The sequence below is a fragment of the Mustela erminea genome, chromosome 6, assembly GCF_009829155.1.
Source record: "Mustela erminea isolate mMusErm1 chromosome 6, mMusErm1.Pri, whole genome shotgun sequence".
Taxonomy (NCBI): Eukaryota; Metazoa; Chordata; class Mammalia; order Carnivora; family Mustelidae; genus Mustela; species Mustela erminea.
The window spans coordinates 122,526,494-122,548,101 of NC_045619.1; the positions used below are offsets into that span (position 1 = coordinate 122,526,494).

General features: G+C 39.8%; 2 protein-coding genes across 14 annotated transcripts in view; one reads left to right on the plus strand and one right to left on the minus strand.

The window, feature by feature from the left end:
* Nucleotides 1–18,687, plus strand: part of CACNB2 (calcium voltage-gated channel auxiliary subunit beta 2) — a 377,317-nt gene extending 358,630 nt beyond the window's left edge. For all 12 annotated transcript variants that reach the window (XM_032349536.1, XM_032349538.1, XM_032349537.1 and 9 more), the window contains 5 exons: nt 1,689–1,798; nt 14,323–14,474; nt 16,065–16,160; nt 17,122–17,307; nt 18,092–18,687. In XM_032349536.1, the coding sequence (XP_032205427.1) occupies nt 1,689–1,798; nt 14,323–14,474; nt 16,065–16,160; nt 17,122–17,307; nt 18,092–18,586 (1,039 nt within the window). In that variant the 3' untranslated portion in view covers nt 18,587–18,687. The remainder of the gene's footprint in view (nt 1–1,688; nt 1,799–14,322; nt 14,475–16,064; nt 16,161–17,121; nt 17,308–18,091) is intronic.
* NSUN6 (NOP2/Sun RNA methyltransferase 6) overlaps nt 10,139–21,608 on the minus strand; it is an 81,080-nt gene continuing 69,610 nt past the window's right edge. Inside the window, exons 10-11 of one of the 2 annotated variants that reach the window (XM_032349552.1) lie at nt 19,709–19,834; nt 10,139–10,877 (exon numbers count right to left, since the gene is read on the minus strand). In XM_032349552.1, the coding sequence (XP_032205443.1) occupies nt 19,730–19,834 (105 nt within the window). In that variant the 3' untranslated portion in view covers nt 10,139–10,877; nt 19,709–19,729. Of the gene's footprint in view, nt 10,878–17,294; nt 17,404–19,708; nt 19,835–21,608 lie in introns of those variants that run through there. The other variant, XM_032349551.1, reaches the window with a different exon arrangement.

A 21,608-nucleotide genomic window follows, 5' to 3' on the forward strand; every position in this document is an offset into this window, starting at 1 on the left:
CCTCTTCTAGGAGAGTTTTGTTTTGTTTTCAGTAAATATATTGGAAAATTTGGGGGAGGATTTAACAATCTGAAAAATCTTGCCAGTGAACCACCTAGAAATATTGGAAAAATTAAGAAAAACTTATTATTGTAAGAATACAGTGTATAATATATGTAAGATACAGAATATGTATTAATAGACTGTTTAGGTGATTGGTAAGGCTTCCTTCCAGTCAACAGTAGGCTACTAGCAGTTAAGCCCAAAGCTCGTGGTGGATTTTGACTACCCAGGATGTCAGTGCCTCCAACCCACACGTTGTTGAAGGAGTCAGCTATATTCTTCATTTATTGATTTTTCTTTCTGGGCTCTCATTTCAGAGGTTTTCCTAAGATGCTCAGTGAACACCACAGTGCTCCAATTTAAAAACGGGACATCCCGTAATCACTTGGAAATTGCATACTCGTAGGTGAAGCTTGTTGGCTTGGTGCTTCCCTATAGGACAACCTCACCAGGCCATGTCCATAGGAAACCTCCAGGGTTACTGTTCTGGAGTCTTTTTCCTTTTGGCCTTTTCCCTCAGGTCAGATGTCCCAGGGACAGAGCTTCCTTTTTTTTTTTTTTTTTTAAAGATTTTATTTATGTATTTGTATCATGACTTGAGCCAAAGGCAGAGGCTTTAACCCACTGAGCCACCCAGGCACCCCAAGAGCTTCCGTTTTGATCCCTGGAGTATTATAAGCCTGGCTATCAAAATTGTAAGATGGGCAAGAGGCTGGAAGCTCACCATTTAGAATCCTTTCTTTTCCGTCTAGTGGCCCTGTCCTCACTCTGCCTAGGGTGTCCTGGTCACGGGCCCTGCGTGTGATTGCCTGTAGAGAATAAACTAGCCATCTTCTATCAAGCATCCCCTGGCAACTTCATGTAATTAGAGGGGAGGTGGAGGGCTCTAACTCAGAAACAGACTTTTTCACCAAACCTTTAATATCCCTTTTACCATTGCCTTCAAAGGTATTGTGAGGCTTCTGTTTTACCCCCTAGCTTTTCCTATTGTATATTTGGATCTCTGTAGTCTAAATCATTTTACTGGTAACAGTAAATGCTCTCATTTCTACCACACCTAAAATGCCCCCCAACCCCCGCAATACCTTACCACCAGACACAATACCCTGTCTTCTCCACAACAGCCATCTTGAGCTTTAGTGATTTTACCAGGTAATGTTCTTATCTGTTGCCCATCTCTTCCACTAGACTCTTCTCTCTCTGAGGGAGACCGTGTTTGTCTTGTTCTTACTCATTCTTTGTGCCTATCACAGCACCACACTTCCGATGCGGGGGCTAAGAATACAGGTTTTCGGCAGCCTGGGTTCAAGCCCCAGCTCCCCCTTTTAGACGTAGACAGTCTTGGATGAATATTTGGCTCATTTTCTTCATCAGCAAAAGTGGGACTATAAGAAGCCTCTCTGCTCGTGTTGGGGGGATAAGTCAGTGAGATATACAGCGCTTAATACTTGGTAAGCAAACAATAAATGCCGAGTAAGAAGTTGCAGGATAAGCAGAAATGAAGGATTTGGTGCCCTAACATCTTTTCATTTGAAAATACTGTTCACTATGCATTTCAAACTTAAGTGAGTTTGGGGAATGTACTTCTATCCCCTTGTATTCAGCTAATAACCTCAGAGTCTTCTGTTACGTTTTCCCCCCAACAGGATATCCATCACAAGGGTCACGGCTGATATCTCGCTTGCCAAGCGCTCCGTGTTAAACAATCCCAGCAAGCATGCAATAATAGAAAGATCCAACACAAGGTCAAGCTTAGGTAAGTCTGTGCACTAGACTTGGGCTTAGGCTATTTAAACATTTCTCTCCGGAGGCTGCCAATGAGAAGATCTGACTAGATGGTAATTCCATGTGTCACAGAGCAGAGAAGAAACGGACCCACGTTGCCAGTGGCTACTGCTACAGTCTTAGTGATTTCATGCTATGGAAAGATTTGTTATGATAGTTTCAAGTTAAATATTCCACTGGCTGTCAGGATTAATGTTTTGGTTGTGGTGTTCTTTTGTGGTTTTTTGTGGGTTTTTTTTTTTTTTTCTGCCAAAGTGAGCTTTGCTGTCTACAGACTAAAAACTCCTGGCTTAGCATTGGTGTTACCATGGGCAAGTTCATAAACTTCTGTAGTGTCTCGTTTCCTCATCTAAGCAACAACAACAACAAGAGAGAGAGAATATTAACTACCCTGTAGAATTACTGTAAGGATTAAACACAGTATGTTCTCCATGAAGGCTTGCTATTATCCGAAGACCCTCAGTAATGGGATTGTACCGGGGATGACATCATTTTCAGGATAGTGTTTGTAAGGGGTTGGGACAGTGTTGAAATAAAAAATGAGGTCAATTCCTGGCCATTTTTACTTGATACCAGTATTTTTATTTGTAAAAACAATATAGAGATTTTAGTTAACAATTCTATAGGGTTATGTTTGGATACTGTTTATTAACATCTACTGATTTGTTGAAATGATATCCTTTGCAGCTATTTCTTCTCTGTGGCATTTACTTGGAGTCTTAGGTTAATTGCAGTTACACAGTAGCTTACTGGCTTGTTAGGTTGTTGTTAGGTTTCTGTTACTACAATTTTTTTTGAGAATTTTTTGTAAATTTTTTGCCTCTTGTTAGGTTTCTGTTATTACAGTTTTTTTTTTTTTTTGAGAATTGTTTGATCTTAGTTCATTTTTTTCCTGTTTATATGTTAAATATGTAAGTCCATTGGGAGACTGGTCTTTAACATCAACGTTTTTAGCTTACTCTGGAGCATATTATATAAATCATAGAGAAACTAGTACAATTAAACTTTATCTGTTAGTAATGTCTAGAATACCTCATAAAACTCAGTTTTGTTCCTAACAAACCCTCCCTGACTACACTTCATTTTGCTTATAGTAACTTCTTTTCTTATTCTTACATTCTGTGACCCACATTTTTGATGTTCACGGAAATTGTTAGAAAATGCTCCCTTCAGTGACTCGCCTCCTTAACAATGTCAGTTGTTTACACTCGTATGGTACATCAGTGGCATGGATTTGTTTGCATTTCAAGGCCTTTTATAACTACCAGCTATATATTATTTTTAAAGGACTGTTCCACGTCATAGATTTTATTGAGCATATACTAGACACCGACTGTCTGGGGGTACAAAGATGAATTAGATGAAGGTGCTGCCCCCAAGGAGCTTGGTATAACAGTAAGGCAGAGAAGTTAAGGACCCATTGGAGTAGAAGGTGGTGAGCACAGTGGGCATGCGTGGAACTGGTTGCCAGAGAGGGTGCAGGCCCCTAAGGAAGGTTTTGCAAGGAGCTAATAAGCCCGAGCTGTCTTGAAGCCCCACAGGGTTTAGGCAAGACAGAAGGGAAAGAGGTAGAGAGGGTGAAAGGCACTTAAAACTGAGTAACAAGAGGCTTCTAGAAAACATAGGTTCTTTACCTGAGCTGTGAGTGTATGGTTTAAACCAGAGGGTGAAGGCAGATGACGCCAGAAAGGCAGAGGAGAGATAGTAAGGAATTCAGAGCTTATCCTTAAGGCTATTTTAGAGCCAGGTATCGATTTTAGGCATGTATTCGTCCATTTAACAAATACTCGAGTGCCAACCATATGCTAGGCATTACTGTTAAGTGTTGGAGACAGAGAAGTAAAGGACACCACATCCTCACTCTCATAGTTTTTGTTTCATAGGGAACACATGGACAAAAGCTAATAAATGTAGATGTAGAGTCAGTGGTTAAGGAATCTGGGAAGAAAAAGCAGGCTAAGGGGTAGAGAGTAAACTGAGAAGAGTGTGATTTTACATGGGGAAGATGGGAGCCTCTTTGAGGAAAAGACATTGTAGCAGAATGATTTGTTGTGAATTCTTTAGCCTTACAGCTACCTGTGAAAAGACTGTTTTGGGGAGAGGGAGCTGAAGGTGCAAAGGCCCTGTGGCAGGAATATGTGTGATACGTTTTAGGGCTAGTGAGGAAGCCAGTGTTAACAGATGTGGAATGACAAGGGGGGACCAGGAGGTCAGAGAGATTGTGCCTGATCGTCTAGAACTTTATAGGGCTTTTATAGTGGATGTGGTAGAGAGGTGTAGGAAAGCAGACCCTATGACACAATAGGACTTGTGTTTTAGAACTATCGCTGACAGCACCGTGGAGAAATGCATGGAAAGGAGAAAGAGCCAAGTCAGGGAAAAAGTCAGACTCTCTTAAAGCAGATTCAGGGAAAAACAATGTACTCTGGGCAGAAACTAATAAAACCAGTGCCTTGAGGAGAATCTCTGTCGCAGTGGGCTGGAGATGGGACAAGAATTGGACAGGGAGGTCATTTCGTAGGCTGATTTCATCCCTCAAGGGAGAGGTTCAGAGAGGACTGAAATCAGACAGTGGTACAGGGAATGAGTAGAATGAAAGGAATCCAGAGATAAGCGAGTCCAGTACTGGCAATCTGGAACATGAAGAAACCAACTCCAACATGATCTCTAAGGTTTTCCTTTCAGGAGTCGGGTCATCGATGGTGTTATTCTGGGGAGAAGGGATTGAGGATGAGGGGCTAGAAGGAGTGGACCGGTCAGGGGGTAAGGAAGATCCTGGCCGCCTTTGTGCACAAGTTGAATTCGCAGCGTTTCGGCTCCCCCACATACCCGGCAGGCGATCACCTGTATGTACAGACCCGGAACTCGGCACCGAGGACAGGACTTAAGATGCAGCCCATTCTCAATATTCACAGTAGTTACGTTGTCATGGCTCATGTCATGGCCTGAGCCAAAGACAGATGCTTAAGTCTCCATGAATACTGAACTAGCAAATACGGAGTCTGCTCCCAGGGAAACACAGGGGGGAGGTTCCTCTGTAAGTATGAGAACTTGGTTTTTTGGTTGTTTTTTGTTTAAGATTTCATGTATGTATTTGACGGAGAGGTCACAAGTAGGCAGAGAGGCAGGCAGAGGGAGAGGAGGAAACAGGCCCCCTGCTGAGCAGAGAGCCGGATACGATGCGTGGCTCAATCCCAGGACCCTGAAATCATGACCTGAGCCAAAGGCAGAGGCTTAGCACAATGAGCCACCCAGGCGCCCCAAGGACTTGTATTTTTTATAGCAGCCCCAGGAAACAGGTCGTGATAACAGACAGGAGAATGGTCAGGTGATACCCCTTCTGTGTCAGTAACATGCTGAATAATAAGTTATGCGTGTTTTGTGGACTCCACTACATAGGAAACATGTTTATGATCTCACAGTACAAAACTGATACTTGAACTCTCCTGGAATGTATGTATATGTGGGTATGCTGTACCTTAAGATTCTTCTGCATTTCGTCAAGGTTAAATATGAGAAGATCTACCTCAAATCTAACAAAGGAGATCAGTTTTAGCATTTACATCTTTTACAAAAGGATGGAAGTTCCAGTACAGTGAAGACGAATTTGATAGGTAAAAATTTGCTTTAGAAAACTTCTGTTACATAAACAAAAGTAGAGTATGTTGCCTTTGGAGTTCATTTTGCTGATGTACCACTGTATGATAGAAAGGAAAAGAAAACCCTGAAAAATTTGAAGCTTTAAGCACATCTTCTATACTGCTTTAGGTTGGTCTGGAACTTCTCTGCATGGACACGTGGCTTTATTTGTACTCCTAAGACTCATTCAAGTTAACCTTTTATCCCCTTTGCAATATTGGTCAAGCATCACAATTTAAGATATCTACATTAGCTATTCCAATGGTAAGGAATGCAAATAAAGAACATTACAGTCTTAGAAATAAAAATATTACTTGAATGTTAATAGTTATGGGGGTGGGTATCCAGTTAATTGCCAATTCCAAGTTCAGACTTTTTTAAAAACAATATATTTAGATAACGATAGTACTGCTTTCTAAGAGGAGTCACCTTGGAGTTTCTCAAACTGCACAACTTCTTCAAAAGTATGGTTTGGTTTTACCCTAAGCACCTTCCCAGAGACAAATCAATTAGGGGAATACGGTACATCCTTGTACATGTTTGTACTCAGAGATGTGAGTATAGGGCCTATGTGTACCACTTGAGAGCAAAAATCGTGTGCTGAAGGTGGGAAAATATTGAGCAGATATACAAGAGTTAAGGAAGCACAGGTGGGTTTCGCTGTGCACGTGGCAACAGTTGCAGCTGGTGGCATACAGGGAGTAAGGAAAGGCATTCACCTTGGGTGTTAGCAACCCAGGTGGAGAGATCACAGTGTTGCCAACCTGGTAAATATTCTTAACCCAGCTGAAGAGCTAGCTTAGGTCATTTATTTTGTCACTTATCCTGTGATGGAACTGTTCTCTCTGAACTGTTGTGCTGGATGCATGAAACAACACATAGGATAAAATCCCGTACAGCTCAACAGACACACCTACGGGAAGTACAGGAGAACTGGAGAAATCTGGAGAGGATTGGTAGGTCATAGTAATACTTTGGTTGTGATACTGCATGATAGTTTTGCAAGAGGTTTCCATTGGGGAACACTGGGTCAATGGTACAAGGGCTCTCTGTGTTTTTCTTACAACTGCATGCGAATGTATCATTATCTCAATGAAAGGGTCAGCTAAGCAGAGTTCATCACTTGGGTTATAGCACCAGGGACTTGAGAACCGGGATGGAAAACTTGAGAGCGTTCAGTTCCGTGGTTCTTGAAGTGTGTTCTCCAGATCAACAGCGTCAGCATCATGGGCCGTTAGTTAGGGATGACTGTTCTAAGACCCCAGCCTGACCCACTGCATCAGAAACTCTAGAGGTGGGGCCCTTATAGCCTGTTTGAGTAAGCCCGCCACGTGATTCTACTAGCTGGCAAAATGTGAGGACAACCAGCCTTGTTCAGGCCCATCGCTGTATAGCAAAGAATCTAAGAGCCAGGGGCGCGTGGGTGGCTCAGTTGCTTACGCAGCTACTTGGGCGCAGGTCAGGATCCCAGGGTCCTAGGATGGAGTCCCATGGCAGGCTTCATGCTTGGGGTATCTACTGTTCCTGCTCCCTCTACCCCTCCCCCTACTTGGGTGTGTGTTCTCTCTTTCTTAAATCTTTAAAAAAAAAAAAAATTTGAGAACCACAGGAAATGAATAGCTCTGTGTAGTTACACTTTATACTAAGGTGTAAAACGAAGGCTAGACACGGGGGTCTTGACTAGCAGTCCAGATTTTTTTCCCAGGAGGCAGTGCCATCTGGCAGTGATGCCGATTGCATGTACTTGACCATCTGCCTTCTCTTCGGAAGAACGGAGAGCAAAGGGCTGATGATAGAAAGCTATAAAATTAGCCTTGCAGATGAACGTGGAATTTATGTGACTAGTTGATCTTTTGAATCTAATTTCTTTCCTCCTTTTGACCTATTGCCAGTGTAGCTGTCTTAAGACATTAGCACAGTCTTTGTTCCACAACACACTGATGCCCCAGCTCCAGCACTCTCTCTTCCCAAAGGAGTAGTTCACGTTGTCTGCATACATTTTGGTAGTCAAATTCGTTATTTAATTGGCTCATTCTTTCAACAGAATTTGAGTGCCAACTATGTACCAGGCACTGTACTGTGGGGGAAGGAAGAGAACTCATTATGTATTGCTCTGTCATTCCACTGCCTGCTGGGAACATTTTCAATCCTGTCATCGAAACTCAGTGGGGTAATTGTTAACAGAAGTAGGTACAAAGCAATACAGTTGACTCCTGAATGACGGGGGTTCGAGGCACCAAGCCCCACACTGAAAATCTAGGTAGAACTTCTGACTCCCCAAAAACTGAACTACGAATAGCCTACTGCTGTCCCTAAGCCTTACATGAACAGTTGATAAGCACATATTTTGTATGTTAGATACACTGTATACTGCCTTCTCAGAATAAAGTAAGCTACAGAAGAAAATTATTACCGAAATCCTAAGAGAAAATACATGGACAGTGCTTGAAAAGCATTTACTGAAAAAGATCTTATTGATCTTTTTTTGAAAAGATCTGCTTATTGAAAAGATCTGCTTCTAAGGGACCCACAGAGTTCAAAGCCACATTTGTTGCTCAAGAGTCAACTGTACTTGACTCTTGACATTCATTACTTACTAGGGGTCAGACACTGTAATTAGGAACATAGGTAGAACTTACTGAGCTTGAGAAAAGGAAAAGATGCTTAGAGGCAGCTTTAGAGATTTTCTTTTGGGGGACAAATAAGGCACTTGTCAGAATTAGAGTTTTCTGCTTAGTGATTATGAAAATGGCACTGCAGTTATCATTCAGTAACTAGATACTAGAACAATATCACAGTTTCGTTATTAACCAACCACTTAGATATTCCTATATAGCACAATGAAAGTAACAATCTCATTCTGTTTTTATTTCCAAGTATTGTTCAATTGCAGAAACTTCTACACAAAGTAACTTTTTCTTCTTTCTTGTCTTGGAGAAAACATTATGATTGTTCCTGAGTGTTGTTTCTAGATGTCAGATATAAATTTTCATTTTACTGGTGCCAGTTTTAACTCCACAGGTAGAGACAGTAGGATATGGACGGATGAGTTAGGCCTGCCCATTTCAAGATGCAGAGTGTGTGCATCCTTTCACTGGGTAGGATGACTCTGATGGACCAAAATGACTTCAAGACCATTTTTCAATTTCATGACTTCCAAGGAAGTCTTTGGCATTTTTTTTTTTTTTTTTTTTTGGAGATAAATTCTAAGTGTGATGGACTCTGTCAAAGGAAAATCTCTAGTACCAGATATATTGCTTGCCGCTCTCTCTATATTTTTTATTGAAGTGTAATTAACATGCCGTGTTATATTGGTTTCAGATGTACAATATAATGACTCAACCGATATACACATTTCTCAGTGTTCATCAAGATATGCATACTCTTAATCCCCCTTAAGTGTCACACTTTCCTCCACCTCACTCCCCTCTGGCAACCACCGGTTTGTTCTGTGTATTTGTAAGTCTTTTTGGGGGGGGGGGTCTCTTTCTTTGCTCCTGTTTCTTAAATCCCATGTAAGTGAAATCCTATGCTATTTGTCTTCCTCTCATTCCACCTGGTGTTAAATCCATGTTGTTGCAAATAGCGAGATCTCATGTTCCATGGCTAATAGTCCATTACTTAGAGATGTACCACAATTTTATTACCCATTCATCTATCATTGGACCCTTGGGTTGCTTCCATATTATGGCTATTATAAATAATGCTGCAGTAAACACAGAGATGCATGTGTCTTTTCAACTCAGTGGTTTTGTTTTCTTTGGGTAAATACCCAGTATGGAATTACTGGATCATAGGTTAATTTTATTTTTAATTTTTTGAGGAAAAATCCATACTGTTTTCTACAAAGGCACCAATGTGGATTCCCAACAACAGTGCCCAATGATTCCCTTTGTTCCGTATCCTCACCAACACTTGTTGTTATTTCTTGGTTTTTGATACTAGCTTTTCTAACAAGTATGAAGTGATATGTCATTGTGGCTTTGATCTGCATTTCCCTGATGACTATTGATCTCTTCATGTGTCTGCTGGCTACCTGAATGTTTTCTTTGGAAAAATGTCTATTCAGTCTTTCTGCCCATTTTTTAAATCAGACAGTTTTCTTGCTATTCAGTTTTCTGAGTTCTATATTTTGAATATCAGACATGTCATTTGCAAATTTTTCTCCTTGATAGGCTGCCTTTTCATTTTGTTGATAATTTCTTTTGCTGTGCAGAAGGTTTTTAGTTTAAGGGAGTCTCTTTTGTTGATTTTGGCTTTAGTTGTGTTTGCTTTTGGTGTCAAATCCAAAAAGTCATCAACAAAACTGATGTCAAGGAGCTTACCACCTATGTTTTCTTCTAGGAGTTCTATGGTTTTAGGTCTTAGATTTTAGTATTTAATCCATTTTGAGTTAATTTTTGTATATGGGGAAAGGTAGTGGTCCCACTTCATTCATTTGCAAATGGCTATCCAGTTTTCCCAACACCACTTATTAAAGAGACTATACTTTCCCCACTGTATATTCTTGGCTCCCTGGTCATAAATTAACTGTCTATGCATGGGTTTATTTCTGGGCTCTCTATTCTGTTCTATTGATTTATGTGTCTTTTTTTAATGCCAATACCACAGTTTTACTATAATATCATAATATAGTTTGAAATCAGGAAGCATGATGCTTCCAGCTTTATTGTTCTCTCTCAAGATTAAGTTGGCTTATCAGAGTCTTTTGTGGTTCCACACAAATTTTAGGATAGTTCTGTTTCCATGATAAAGCCATTTTAATTTTGACAGGGATTGCATTGAATCTATAGATTGCTTTGGGAAGAAGGGAAGTTTTAACAGTGTTCAAGTCTGTAAGCATGAAATATTCTCTCCATCTATTTGTATTTTCTTCAGTTTCTTTCAGCACTGTCTTGTAGTTTTGAATGTGCAGGTCTTCTACCCCCTTGGTTACATCTTAGGTATGTTCTTTTTGATGCAGTTGTAAACGCAATTGTTTTCTTACTCATTCTGATAGTTGATTTTAGTATGTAGAAACACAGTGTATGTTTTTATACCAATTTTGTGTCTTGCAACTTTACTGGATTTATTTATTCTAACAGTTTTTGGTGGAGTCTTTAGGGTTTATAATAATGTCATCTGCAAACAGTAAGAGCTTTACCTTCCTTTCCAACTTGGAGGCCTTTTGTTTTTTGCTTAATTGCTCCAGCTAGGACTTCCAGTAATATGTTGAATAAAAGAGTGGATAAGAGTAGGTATCCTTGTCTTGTTTCTGATCTCTGAGAAAAAGCTTTCCGCCTCACTATTGAGTAGGATGTTAGGTGTGGGCTGATCAAATTTCATAACGCTTACAGTAATATTTAGACTGGAACTTGATTGTTGGGGGTCAGTGGCCATGAAGACATGGATGCAGCCATACAAGGTGATAACTGAAATATAAATGTAAAGATCAACAGAATATCTAAATAATATTAGTAATGTTTTAGAACACTTATGAAAAATCAGAATATATAATTTTTATTTTTAAAAGTGTTTTTGAAGTAAATTCAAATATATAGGGAAGTAAAAAGTTATAACCTCAGATATCCATCACCCACTTTCAATATTCATGGCCAGTCTTTTTTCATTTCAGCCCTCCCCGTGCCCTCTGGATTATTTTGAAGCAAATTCTAAGCATCATATGATTTTACCTGTAAACATTTCAGTATGTATTCTTAAAGATGAGGGACTATTTAAACTACAATGCCATTATCATATATTAACAACACATCCCTAGTATCATTAGATGTTCAGCCATGTATCATTTCCCAAATGTGATGTATATTTTTATATATACATCATTTTATTCATTTATGTATTATAAATATATATAAATTAATAATTGCTTGAATCAGAATGCTAAGTCCATAGTGATTCGTTTGTTCATAGGTCCATGAGTCTTTCCTGTAATTTTTTTTTCATTTTAGTGAGCTGTAAGTCATGTTCCATCAAATTCACCCTTTTTAGTTGTATATGCACAGTGTTGTGCAAACCATCACCGATATCTAATTCTGGAACAAACCCCATCCATTAGCAGTTCCTCCCCAGTCTCCTGTCCCAGGAACCCAGGATATTCACTGATTGGCTTCATGTCCCCACAGATTTATCCATTCTGGATATTTCAACTAAATAGGGTCATACATCATATGGCCTTTGAGTCTGGCTTCTTTCACTTAGCATTATGTGTTCAGGATACATCCATGTTGTGGCAAGTATCACGACTCCATTCTTTTTTGGCTATTATTCTACTACATGTACATACTACCTACCACATGTACTGTATTCATGACATGGTTGGGGATTTGGGTTGTTTGCACTATTCAGCTGTTGTCATTATTGCTAGGAACATCCGTATACAAATTTTTTGTGAGAGCTATGTCCTCACTTGTCTTCGATATATACCTAGGAGTGGGATAACTGGGCCACACAGCAATTCTGTTTAACTTTTTGAGGAGGCGCCAAACTGTTTTCCGCAGCAGATGTTCCATTTTGCCTTCCCACCAGCAATGTATGAGGATTTCAGTTTTTGCACATCCTCCCCAACAATTCCTTTCATTTTTGAAATTTTATCCATACTAGTGGGTGGGAAGTTGTAATTCATTGTGCTTTCAATTTTTGTTTCCCTAACAACTAATATTTTTTAACATCTTTTCATGTCTTTATTGGATATTTGTGTATCTCTTTTATAGAAATGTCTATTCAAATGCTTAGCCCATTTTTAATTGGATTGTCTTTTTTTTTAAATGTTGTTAGCCACCGTATAGTACATAATGAGTCCTTGATGCAGCGTTCAGTGATTCATTAGTTAAGTATAACACCCAATGCTCATCATAGCATGTGCCCTCAATACCCATGGCCCTGTTACCCCTCCCCCCACTCTCCTCCCCTCTGAAACCCCCAGATTGTTTCTCAGGGTCCATAGTCTCTAACGGTTCATCTCCCTCTCGGATTTCTCCCCCTTTGGATTTCCCTCCCTTCCCCTATGGTCCTCTGTGCTATTGCTTGTGTTCCACCTATGAATGAAACCATATAATTGTCTTTCTCTGTTTAACTTACTTCACTTAACATAATCCCCTCCAGTTCCATCCATGTTGTTGCAGATGGTGGGTATTCATCCTTTCTAATGGCTGAGGAATATTCCATGGTGTATATGGACCACATCTTCTTTATCCATTCATCTGCCGAAGGGCATCTCAGCTCCTTCCACAGTTTGGCTATTGTTGTCTGTGAGTTTCTTAATCTGTAGTTTTCCATGTCTTTTTTTCCCCCCCTTCTAATTTCTTTCTTTCTTTCTTTCTTTTTAAGATTTTATTTATTTGTTTGACAGAGAGAGAGATCACAAGTAGGCAGAGAGGCAGGCATAGAGAGAGGGAGAAGCAGGCTCCCTGCTGAGCAGGCAGCCGGATGTGGGGCTCGATCCCAGGACCTTGAGATCATGACCTGGGCCGAAGACAGAGGCTTAACCCACTGAGCCAGCCAGGCGCCCCCCACCCCTAATTTCTTACTTGAAGAGATTGGGTCACTTATCCATCTGAAGTTTTCTAACTGCATTATATGGGTGTAGTTTATGTAATTGTCTATTCTTTGTGTTTCTTGTCAACTGGTAGATCCAGAAGCTTAATCAGATTGCTTTTGGTCTTCCTTTCTGCAAGACTGTCATGAATGGCTTGTAACCAAATATTATTTTAAAGCTACTACTGTAAATGACTTCAGCCCAGATTTTAAATACATCCAAGGAACTAAAAGGATTCTAGTCATAACTTACTGTGAGGAAGAGGAGTAGTGACTTGTCTTTTCTGCAGTAATATACTAGTTGAAATTATCTCCAGCACTCTTCTGCATGGATCTAAATGGCTAAGAGGAATTGGAAGGTATTCTGTAGGTCCAGGAATCTCATAGAGTCTGCCTTTCATGATGGTAGAGGACACTACAAGCTACATGTTAGGCCTTTATAGATCTGTGCTGCCTAGTACAGTAGCCTCTGGCTATTTAGCTTTTATTTAAGTTTAAAACTTGAGCTTCTCATTCGTTCTAACTACAGTTCAAGTGCTCAGCAGCCTCCGAGCAGCTATCATACTGGATGGCATTGACACAGACTATTTCCACCATCACAGAACATTCTGTTGGACAGTCCTGTTTTGTATTCTGGAGGGATCGTGGAGTAGATAAACTGAACTTTTCTTGGTGTTCAAGCATTTTTTTAATTAAGTTTTTCTATGAATCTTAGAGTTTGGATTTCTGTAGTGCTGCCTCTAATGGATAACTCCCCTTTTAAAATACGAATACTGCAGGACCACTCATCTGTGGGCAAAAACTTATGAGAAGTGTGCTTTTGGCCAAGTTTGTTACAGATACTATTAACGTCTCTCTCATTTTATGTTGGATTTCAGCTTGTTAATAAATCTAGAATATCATATAGAGAAAGTAGACCAATAGGTGACAATATAAACACAGATCAAGCTGATACAGTGAAAAGAAATGTGAGAGTTGCTATGGTAACGTGGTCAGAAACAGACAAGTTAAAGATATCCTTAAGTTTCTATTTTACAACATCTTTATGAAATGATTTCACAGAGTGAAGTTTTATAGCACAAAGAATGTTATACTGGAAGCAAATTTTATAGCTGGTTGAGAGAAGAATTCCCTCAATACTAAAGGTTCTGTGGAGAGACAGCTCTTTCCAAAGGATAACTTTTATCACCTTGATTGCCTGCAAACCTTAACCTATTGGCTGCCCTACTTCCCTTCCTGTTGAAGAAACAGTGTACCATTTTTATTTCAATTTGGTTTAAAAATACTTTCAGTAATTGAACTCTGCTTATTAACCCTCTACAGCGGAAGTTCAGAGTGAAATCGAAAGGATTTTTGAACTTGCAAGAACATTGCAATTGGTAGTCCTTGATGCAGATACCATTAATCATCCAGCTCAACTCAGTAAAACTTCTTTGGCCCCTATTATAGTCTACGTAAAGATTTCTTCTCCTAAGGTAAGCGGGCTTGTTCTTATTTGCTCTCTAATCAAACTTCATTACAGTTGTTTATGTTCTGCTTTACAATTGTGGTAAGTTATATCTCTACCCATCATAAAGAGTTTGAAGAGACAGGGTAGTCAAGAGTTTTTAAGATTCATGTAAGCAAAGCATGGTTATTAGTTTCATGGCTTAGAACACCGATTCCCAAAATGTGGTCCTCGGTGTCCTGGAGGAAGGTTCTGAGAAACTTCAAGAGAATCCAGGAGGTCGAAATTATTTTCATGATACTAAGACATGGTTCTCCTTTTTCACTGTTTTGACATTTGCACTGAGGGTGCAAAAGCAGTGGTGGGTAAAAGTGCTAGTGTTCATGAATGGGGACTGGTAACAGACGGTGCGCACGGTCCAAAAAAACCTACCACCACCCAGCTTCAGTTAAGTATGTCTTGACAAAGTAGTAACATTTATTAATGTTATAACTTTTGACTCTTAAATACAAGGCTTTTCAATATTCTGTGTAATGAAACTTGAATAGCTGAAACACTTTATCAGTCATCTTGAGGACACATAGTGACTATTCAAGTTATAAACTCAAGCAGCCTCTTTCACAGAACACCATTTTTATTTGAATGAACAACTGACATACTATAAGACTTGGTTTTTTGGTAGATATTTTCCCATTTGTCACCAGTGATAAAACTGGAGCTTTCAAACAAAAATTAAAATTTCAGAAAATTTGTATCTGAGCTTAGCAGCTTCTCAAAAGATAGCCTTTTCTGATGTGATCAATGGTAATAGCAAATACGTTTTGATATTGTTTAAGAAGTGTGTCAGCATTTGAAAGATCTGAAGAATCTGAACCATTATTTTCCAAATGATCAATGAAATGATGTTACAAATCATGCACAGTAAAAGATCCATTTGTATTTCAAGATAAACCAATGGAATGTAATTTAACAGTAAGAAAAGTTCACTGATACAGTTTAAGCTTTTTCACATGCAACTAGTCTTAATAAACTGCCACTTGTTTAGTGTAACATCAAAGAACACTGTCACAATTCTGAAAAGGCTGCTAAAATACTCTTCCTTATCTGAATTACCTAGCTGTAGAGGGATGGATTTCTTCACATTATTTCAACCAAAACAAGACTCTGTAGCAGGTTAAGAAGCAATTAGAGAAATTGATTAAAAATGTAGTTTTTTAAAAAATAAGTAATTTGTTAAAATATAACCAGCTTATCATTCATTTTTAAATGAATATTTAACAATGTGTTCAGTTGTAATTTCTACTGTGGTAAACATTATACTTCACATAAACAAAAACTCTTGGGCTTCTCAGTTTTCTTTTAAACATAAAGGAGTCATGAGACAAGAAGATTGGTAACTGCAAGCTTTGAAAGAGAGTAAGCTCCAAGCTAGCTATCTTTTTAAAGTCTGCAACTGAGATATCTGTTAACTTGTTAATTTTGCAGCTAACTTACATGTTTTCTGGCTCAATCTATTATAAACCATTTGTGCTATACATAAAAAGGCCCTGGAGTGAGTAACAAACCTTGTTCTTTACCTGAATGCAGATATTCTTCTGTTAACTCTTATCTTGCACAGGTTTTACAAAGGTTAATAAAATCTCGAGGGAAATCTCAAGCTAAACACCTCAATGTCCAGATGGTCGCAGCTGATAAACTGGCTCAGTGCCCTCCAGTAAGTCGTCTCCATACACGGTAAAATCCACCTGAAGACATTAGCCCTGGTTTTATATTTAGAAAGCACAACCGGCCAATAACCGGACAGGAAAACAGGTGTTGGGGGCGAGAATTCTCCCCACTTGGCCATGGTCTTCATTCCCAAGAAGTGAACTGTCTGACCACCTCCCATAAGCACTCGTCTAGATTATGGCTTACAAAAAACTCCAGTGCATTTGGTGGTTACCTTGCTTTGTTAATACCTAATTCGTATCTTAAATGAAATGAGATTATGGTTTCAAAATTTGGTTTATAAAGTGGATCTGTTTGGGCTGTGTTAGTCGCTTCTAATAACTCTTAATAGCTTTCTTAATAATTGAGAAATTGATTTGAGACCATGTTAAAAAAAATTTTTTTTTTCTAAACAGTTACGTAGCTTCTGACACCTCAACAAATTCTCCTCCTGATCCCTGCTTTTTACATATCATGGTTTGAGACTAACGAACACCTCTAGGTTTTCATTTTGATATGCAGTATAGCAGAAGCTCTAAGAATTAATTGTTTATCGCTGGGCATATTTTGAAGTTTGGGCCCTGTCAAATCATCAATGATTTCAGCTTTTGTCTACCAAATTACCTGTCCTAATCTTGCCTCAGCAATTTCCACGATTAAGTTTTTCATAGTCTCTATGTCAAAACCAGGCCTCTTTCTGTACTGTCCAGATTATATTTTTATTTCTCTACCTCTTTTCTATCATGTCTAAACAACTGTCATTACACTGAGAATCGCTACAGGTTAAACAGCCAGAGTTGTGAGCACTGATCTGAGGCAGACAGACACAATCTGACTCCACAGGACATTTAGACGATTTGAAAAGTAGAGAGCAGGAGCACCCGTGCAAATACAAAGGGGTGTGGCCCCTTCCTTTGGGGAGTACCCAGCCGGTGCGAGTGTGTCATCGGCAACGTCTGCCTCTGCAGGAGCTGTTTGATGTGATCCTGGACGAGAACCAGCTCGAGGATGCTTGTGAGCACCTTGCCGACTATCTGGAGGCCTACTGGAAGGCCACTCACCCTCCCAGCAGCCATCTCCCCAACCCGCTCCTTAGTCGTACTTTAGCCACTTCAGCTCTGCCCAGTAGTCCCACTCAAGCCTCTAATTCACAGGTAAGAGGGGCTCTTTCTTAAGCCCTAGAAACTAGGCTGCCTTGGGTCATCTGGCCGGGATCCAAGCCCAGTTACCTTTCACGGCGAGTTGTGTACCTGTAAGAAAAACCGTGTCAACACTATACTGCAAACATACAGAAACTCCTCAGCCCCATGTTCTGTAAGACAAGGATAGCATTCTTCTACACTGGCAGCAGCACAGCCATGGAATCAGACTGCCTGGGCTCGAATTCCTGCTCCAACTCTTACCGGGTGTGTAAGGTTGGAGAAGTAGCTTACCTGCCCCTGGCCTCAGGAAGACTAATGGCAACTGGTCTCGCAGGGCTGCTGCCACATTACTGAATTAACACCAAGGACTGTCTTAGGACAGTACTTGCCTCATACTAAATGGTATGTGAGTATCGGACATTTTATTTCTTCCCCAACATCTTAAGCATTTTTAACCTTCCCACAGGTCCTCAAGTGGAGGTAGTGAAATGTACTCTGGTGTGTAAAGAAATTTTAGGTAGCTGTATCTGATTTGAACGTCAGGAGAATATATAAAAGGATGCTGTCCCCCCTTCACTTACTCATTAAGGAAAAGAAAGTCTGATATAACGTAGTACAAGCCTTGTAAATGCCACCGGATGTTATCAAAAGAATTAAGTAACTGAGCAAGCTTAGATTTCATTTTAGAAAGTCCCCAGGGAATAAACCCTTGAAAGGGCAGCCTTGCTCTTGTGACATATTAGTTCTTTACACGGTGACCTCAGCTGACGCCCGTGTTGGCTCCCTTTCCCACCAGGGTTCCCAAGGGGATCAGAGGACTGAGCGCTCCGCTCCCGCCCGCTCTGCCTCCCAGCCTGAAGAAGAACCCTGCCCGGAGCCCGTCAAGAAACCCCAGCACCGTTCCTCCTCCTCCGCCCAGCATCACAGCCACCGCAGTGGGACGAGCCGAGGCCTCTCCAGGCAGGAGACATTTGACTCAGAAACCCAGGAGAGTAGAGACTCTGCCTATGTGGAGCCGAAGGAAGATTACTCCCACGAACACGTGGACCACTATGCCCCCCACCGTGACCATAACCACCGAGAGGAGCCCCACGGGAGCAGTGAGCACAGACACAGGGAGTCTCGGCACCGTTCCAGGGACCTGGATCGAGAGCAGGACCACAACGAGTGCAACAAACAACGGAGCCGGCACAAATCCAAGGATCGCTATTGTGACAAGGACGGAGAAGGCCTCTCTAAAAAACGGAACGAGGCTGGGGAGTGGAACAGGGATGTTTACATCCGCCAGTGACTTGGGCCCTTTTACGTTTCTTTTTTTTTTTTTTTTTAAGTCTTGTATACCCCCACCCTCAGACTCGATCTTTGGGGTCTACATTGCAGTCATATGTGATCTGTCCTGTATACTTTGTATTGCTGTTGCTCGAATAGCAATAGCATGATAGAGAGTATTAATATACCTTTTTTTTTTCTTTTGTAAGTGCTCTATAAATTCGCCTGGTATGGCTGCAGTCCTCCGGTTGCATACTGGACTTCTCAAAAACTGTTTGGGATCGCTGCCACTTGAACAAAATCTGTTGCCATCCAGGTGGCATTAGTATTTTAAGAAACATAGTTGATGTTTTCAAAAATGTAGTTAATGTATCCAGCAAGCCAGAATTGACCCAGGTGAAAAGTGGAATTTCTTGATTCTCCAGATTTTTAATATGTAGGCACCTGATTTGCATATTCATTTAACCATGGACCACTGTTTCTTGCTTGTACCTCTGGCTGACTAAATTTGGGGACAGATTCAGTCTTGCCTTACACAAAGGGGATCATAAAGTTAGAATCTATTTTCTATGTACTAGTACTGTGTACTGTATAGTTTGTAAATGTTATTTCTGCAAACACCTTCTTATGATAATTATATATATATAATATATATATATAATATATATATATATATATATCTCAGTTTGATCACACTATTTTAGAGTCTTAATGCCAAGTCAGCAGATTTGCTTTATGAATTACAGGGACTAGAAATGCCCACCTTCAGGAAATTTGTAATATCGTCTAGACACCTATCCCCATTCTAATAGAAAGTCTGTACATACTGTAAATACGTGTGATTGCCTGACTTGAAGAGGTTTGATTTCTGAATGTTTTACCATCCTTGTAAGTTTATAATTTTGACCATAAATTATGGTAAATATAACCAAACTCCAAAGGTTGTTCTAATCCATGCAGTTCACACTGATTGTGACAAACACATTCTTAGTAGCTAGTGTCTTATGTCACTGCACTGGAGTATACGAGCCGGACCTCCGTATGCAAGCGTGTCTGTGTGTACGAGTGTGTAAAAGTGTGCACGAGTGACTGCGATGGAACTGAGTGCTCAAGACTCGAGACTGAAACCTAGAATTCTACTCACCTGGCTTTGTATTTAATTGTGCTACTTGTTGCTTTGAGAATCCGTTGAGCAGTCAGGGAATGTGAGGAAGCTTGCTGCCAAAGGCGACGAGGAAGGCATTCGTCTGCTGGCTCCTTGTTTTTGCTCCTAGAGAGTAAAATGCAGGCAACTTTTAACTGTGAGTGTTTCACTGGAAATGTACAATCTTTGTGTGTTTGAGTATTTGTTTTAGTAAGAAATGTTTACACAGCTTGTAGAATTATTTCGTGGGAAAATAAATTTTTCTAACTTCTCCCACCTCCTTTCTAACCTTGCCTATGGTTCCTGTTGTTCATCTCCCTTCAATTTCCCCCTTCATTCCATTCCCTGCCCCCAACTCCAACAGTTTCGCTGTCAATCAAAACCTAGAAGTGCTTCTTATAACCAAAGTTTCTGCTCTTCAGAAGTAATCAGGGCAAAATGAGGTGACTTGAAGTGAACAAAATGGTAAGACTATCTTCCTCCATTAGATATCCGCTCTGAAAGGGAACCCAAAAGATACTATTCTCCATGCCCCAGTGATACCACTGTAAGCAGCTCCCAGGGTGGTTGTCACGCTAAGGCTAAAACAACCTTCTCCGTATCGCTTACGTGTACTTTTTGTCCAGTTACGACTGGACAGGTAAGACAGTATTAGGTGTGCAAGTACCCAGCACCTGAAGTTTGTCCCTGAAAAATGCCGAGCTTTAATATAATGGCCTAACTTCAGATCTGTACATTATGAAATTATTTTGTTAAAGATGTTAATCTATTTTTGTTTTGCATGGATTATTCCAGGTTCTTGCCAAATATTCTGGGACTTAAGTAAAACTGTTTCACATTTAACTCCTTCTTTTCCTTCCTCCGCGAGAAAACTCAGTTTTAAAAATGAGTTACATTTGAAGGGTTTTATCAGTTAATATAAGGAACATTTTCCTCAGAATTCATCTTTTTGTTAATTAGCTCTGTACTGTTGACAAATTTATTTATTGAATATAAAAACAATAGTCATAATATATGCATTTTTGATGTAAAGTATTCATATCATTGGGGAACCATATTCCAGTTAAAGTTACTTGTATAAAATATATCTGAAACTTTCATCCCAATTAATGACTTTGGGATATCTAAAACTCTTGAAGTATAACTGGTATTTATCTTTCTCGCTGCTACCACGAATCCCTTTCAAAGAGTCATGCTAACAGATTCCAGTTCTTTTCACTTTTGGATTCTTTTCACTTGACTGTGAAACATACTAGTCCAAATCAGAGTATTCCTCAAAAAACGATATTGTAGGATTTGACAGTGAACATCTATACGTGAAAACTGTATAGCAGGCATATGTGTGAACAGTGTGTACTGAATCTGTAAATGAAGAAATAATCCCAAGGGCAACGGGAGATTTTACTGACTTGTGGAATGTAAACTTAGTCTTTTCACTCAGCAAAGGCTTAACCTTAACCTACTCAGTTGTAGAATCATGATCTTTGTAGTCAACCTAGAAAATGCTGGAAATGGAAATGTTCTTAATAGTTCTGTTTTATTGTCAAACCCATTTCAGTTTTTCCTATGCTCTTTCTCTACTGCTCATTTAAGTTACTGTTACAAAAAGGTGCTGCTAAATGTAGGATGTCTTAGTCGTATTGTACTTTGGGACAATGCCACATTTTTAACATGGTCTGCTATGCATTCCTGTTAAACATTCACTGTCAGCTACACTGAACTGTTCAACAAATCTGGTTTAAAGTCATTCATATAAAACAAATAAAGAGCTGGCTTTCTGCACTGTTTATTAGTAGTAGTATTAATTGCCATTTTAGGAATGATTCTTATAGTTGAGAATATGTCAGATTTTCAACAACACTTACCACGGTGGGAGCATCTTTTCTTAAGGGCAATGCTG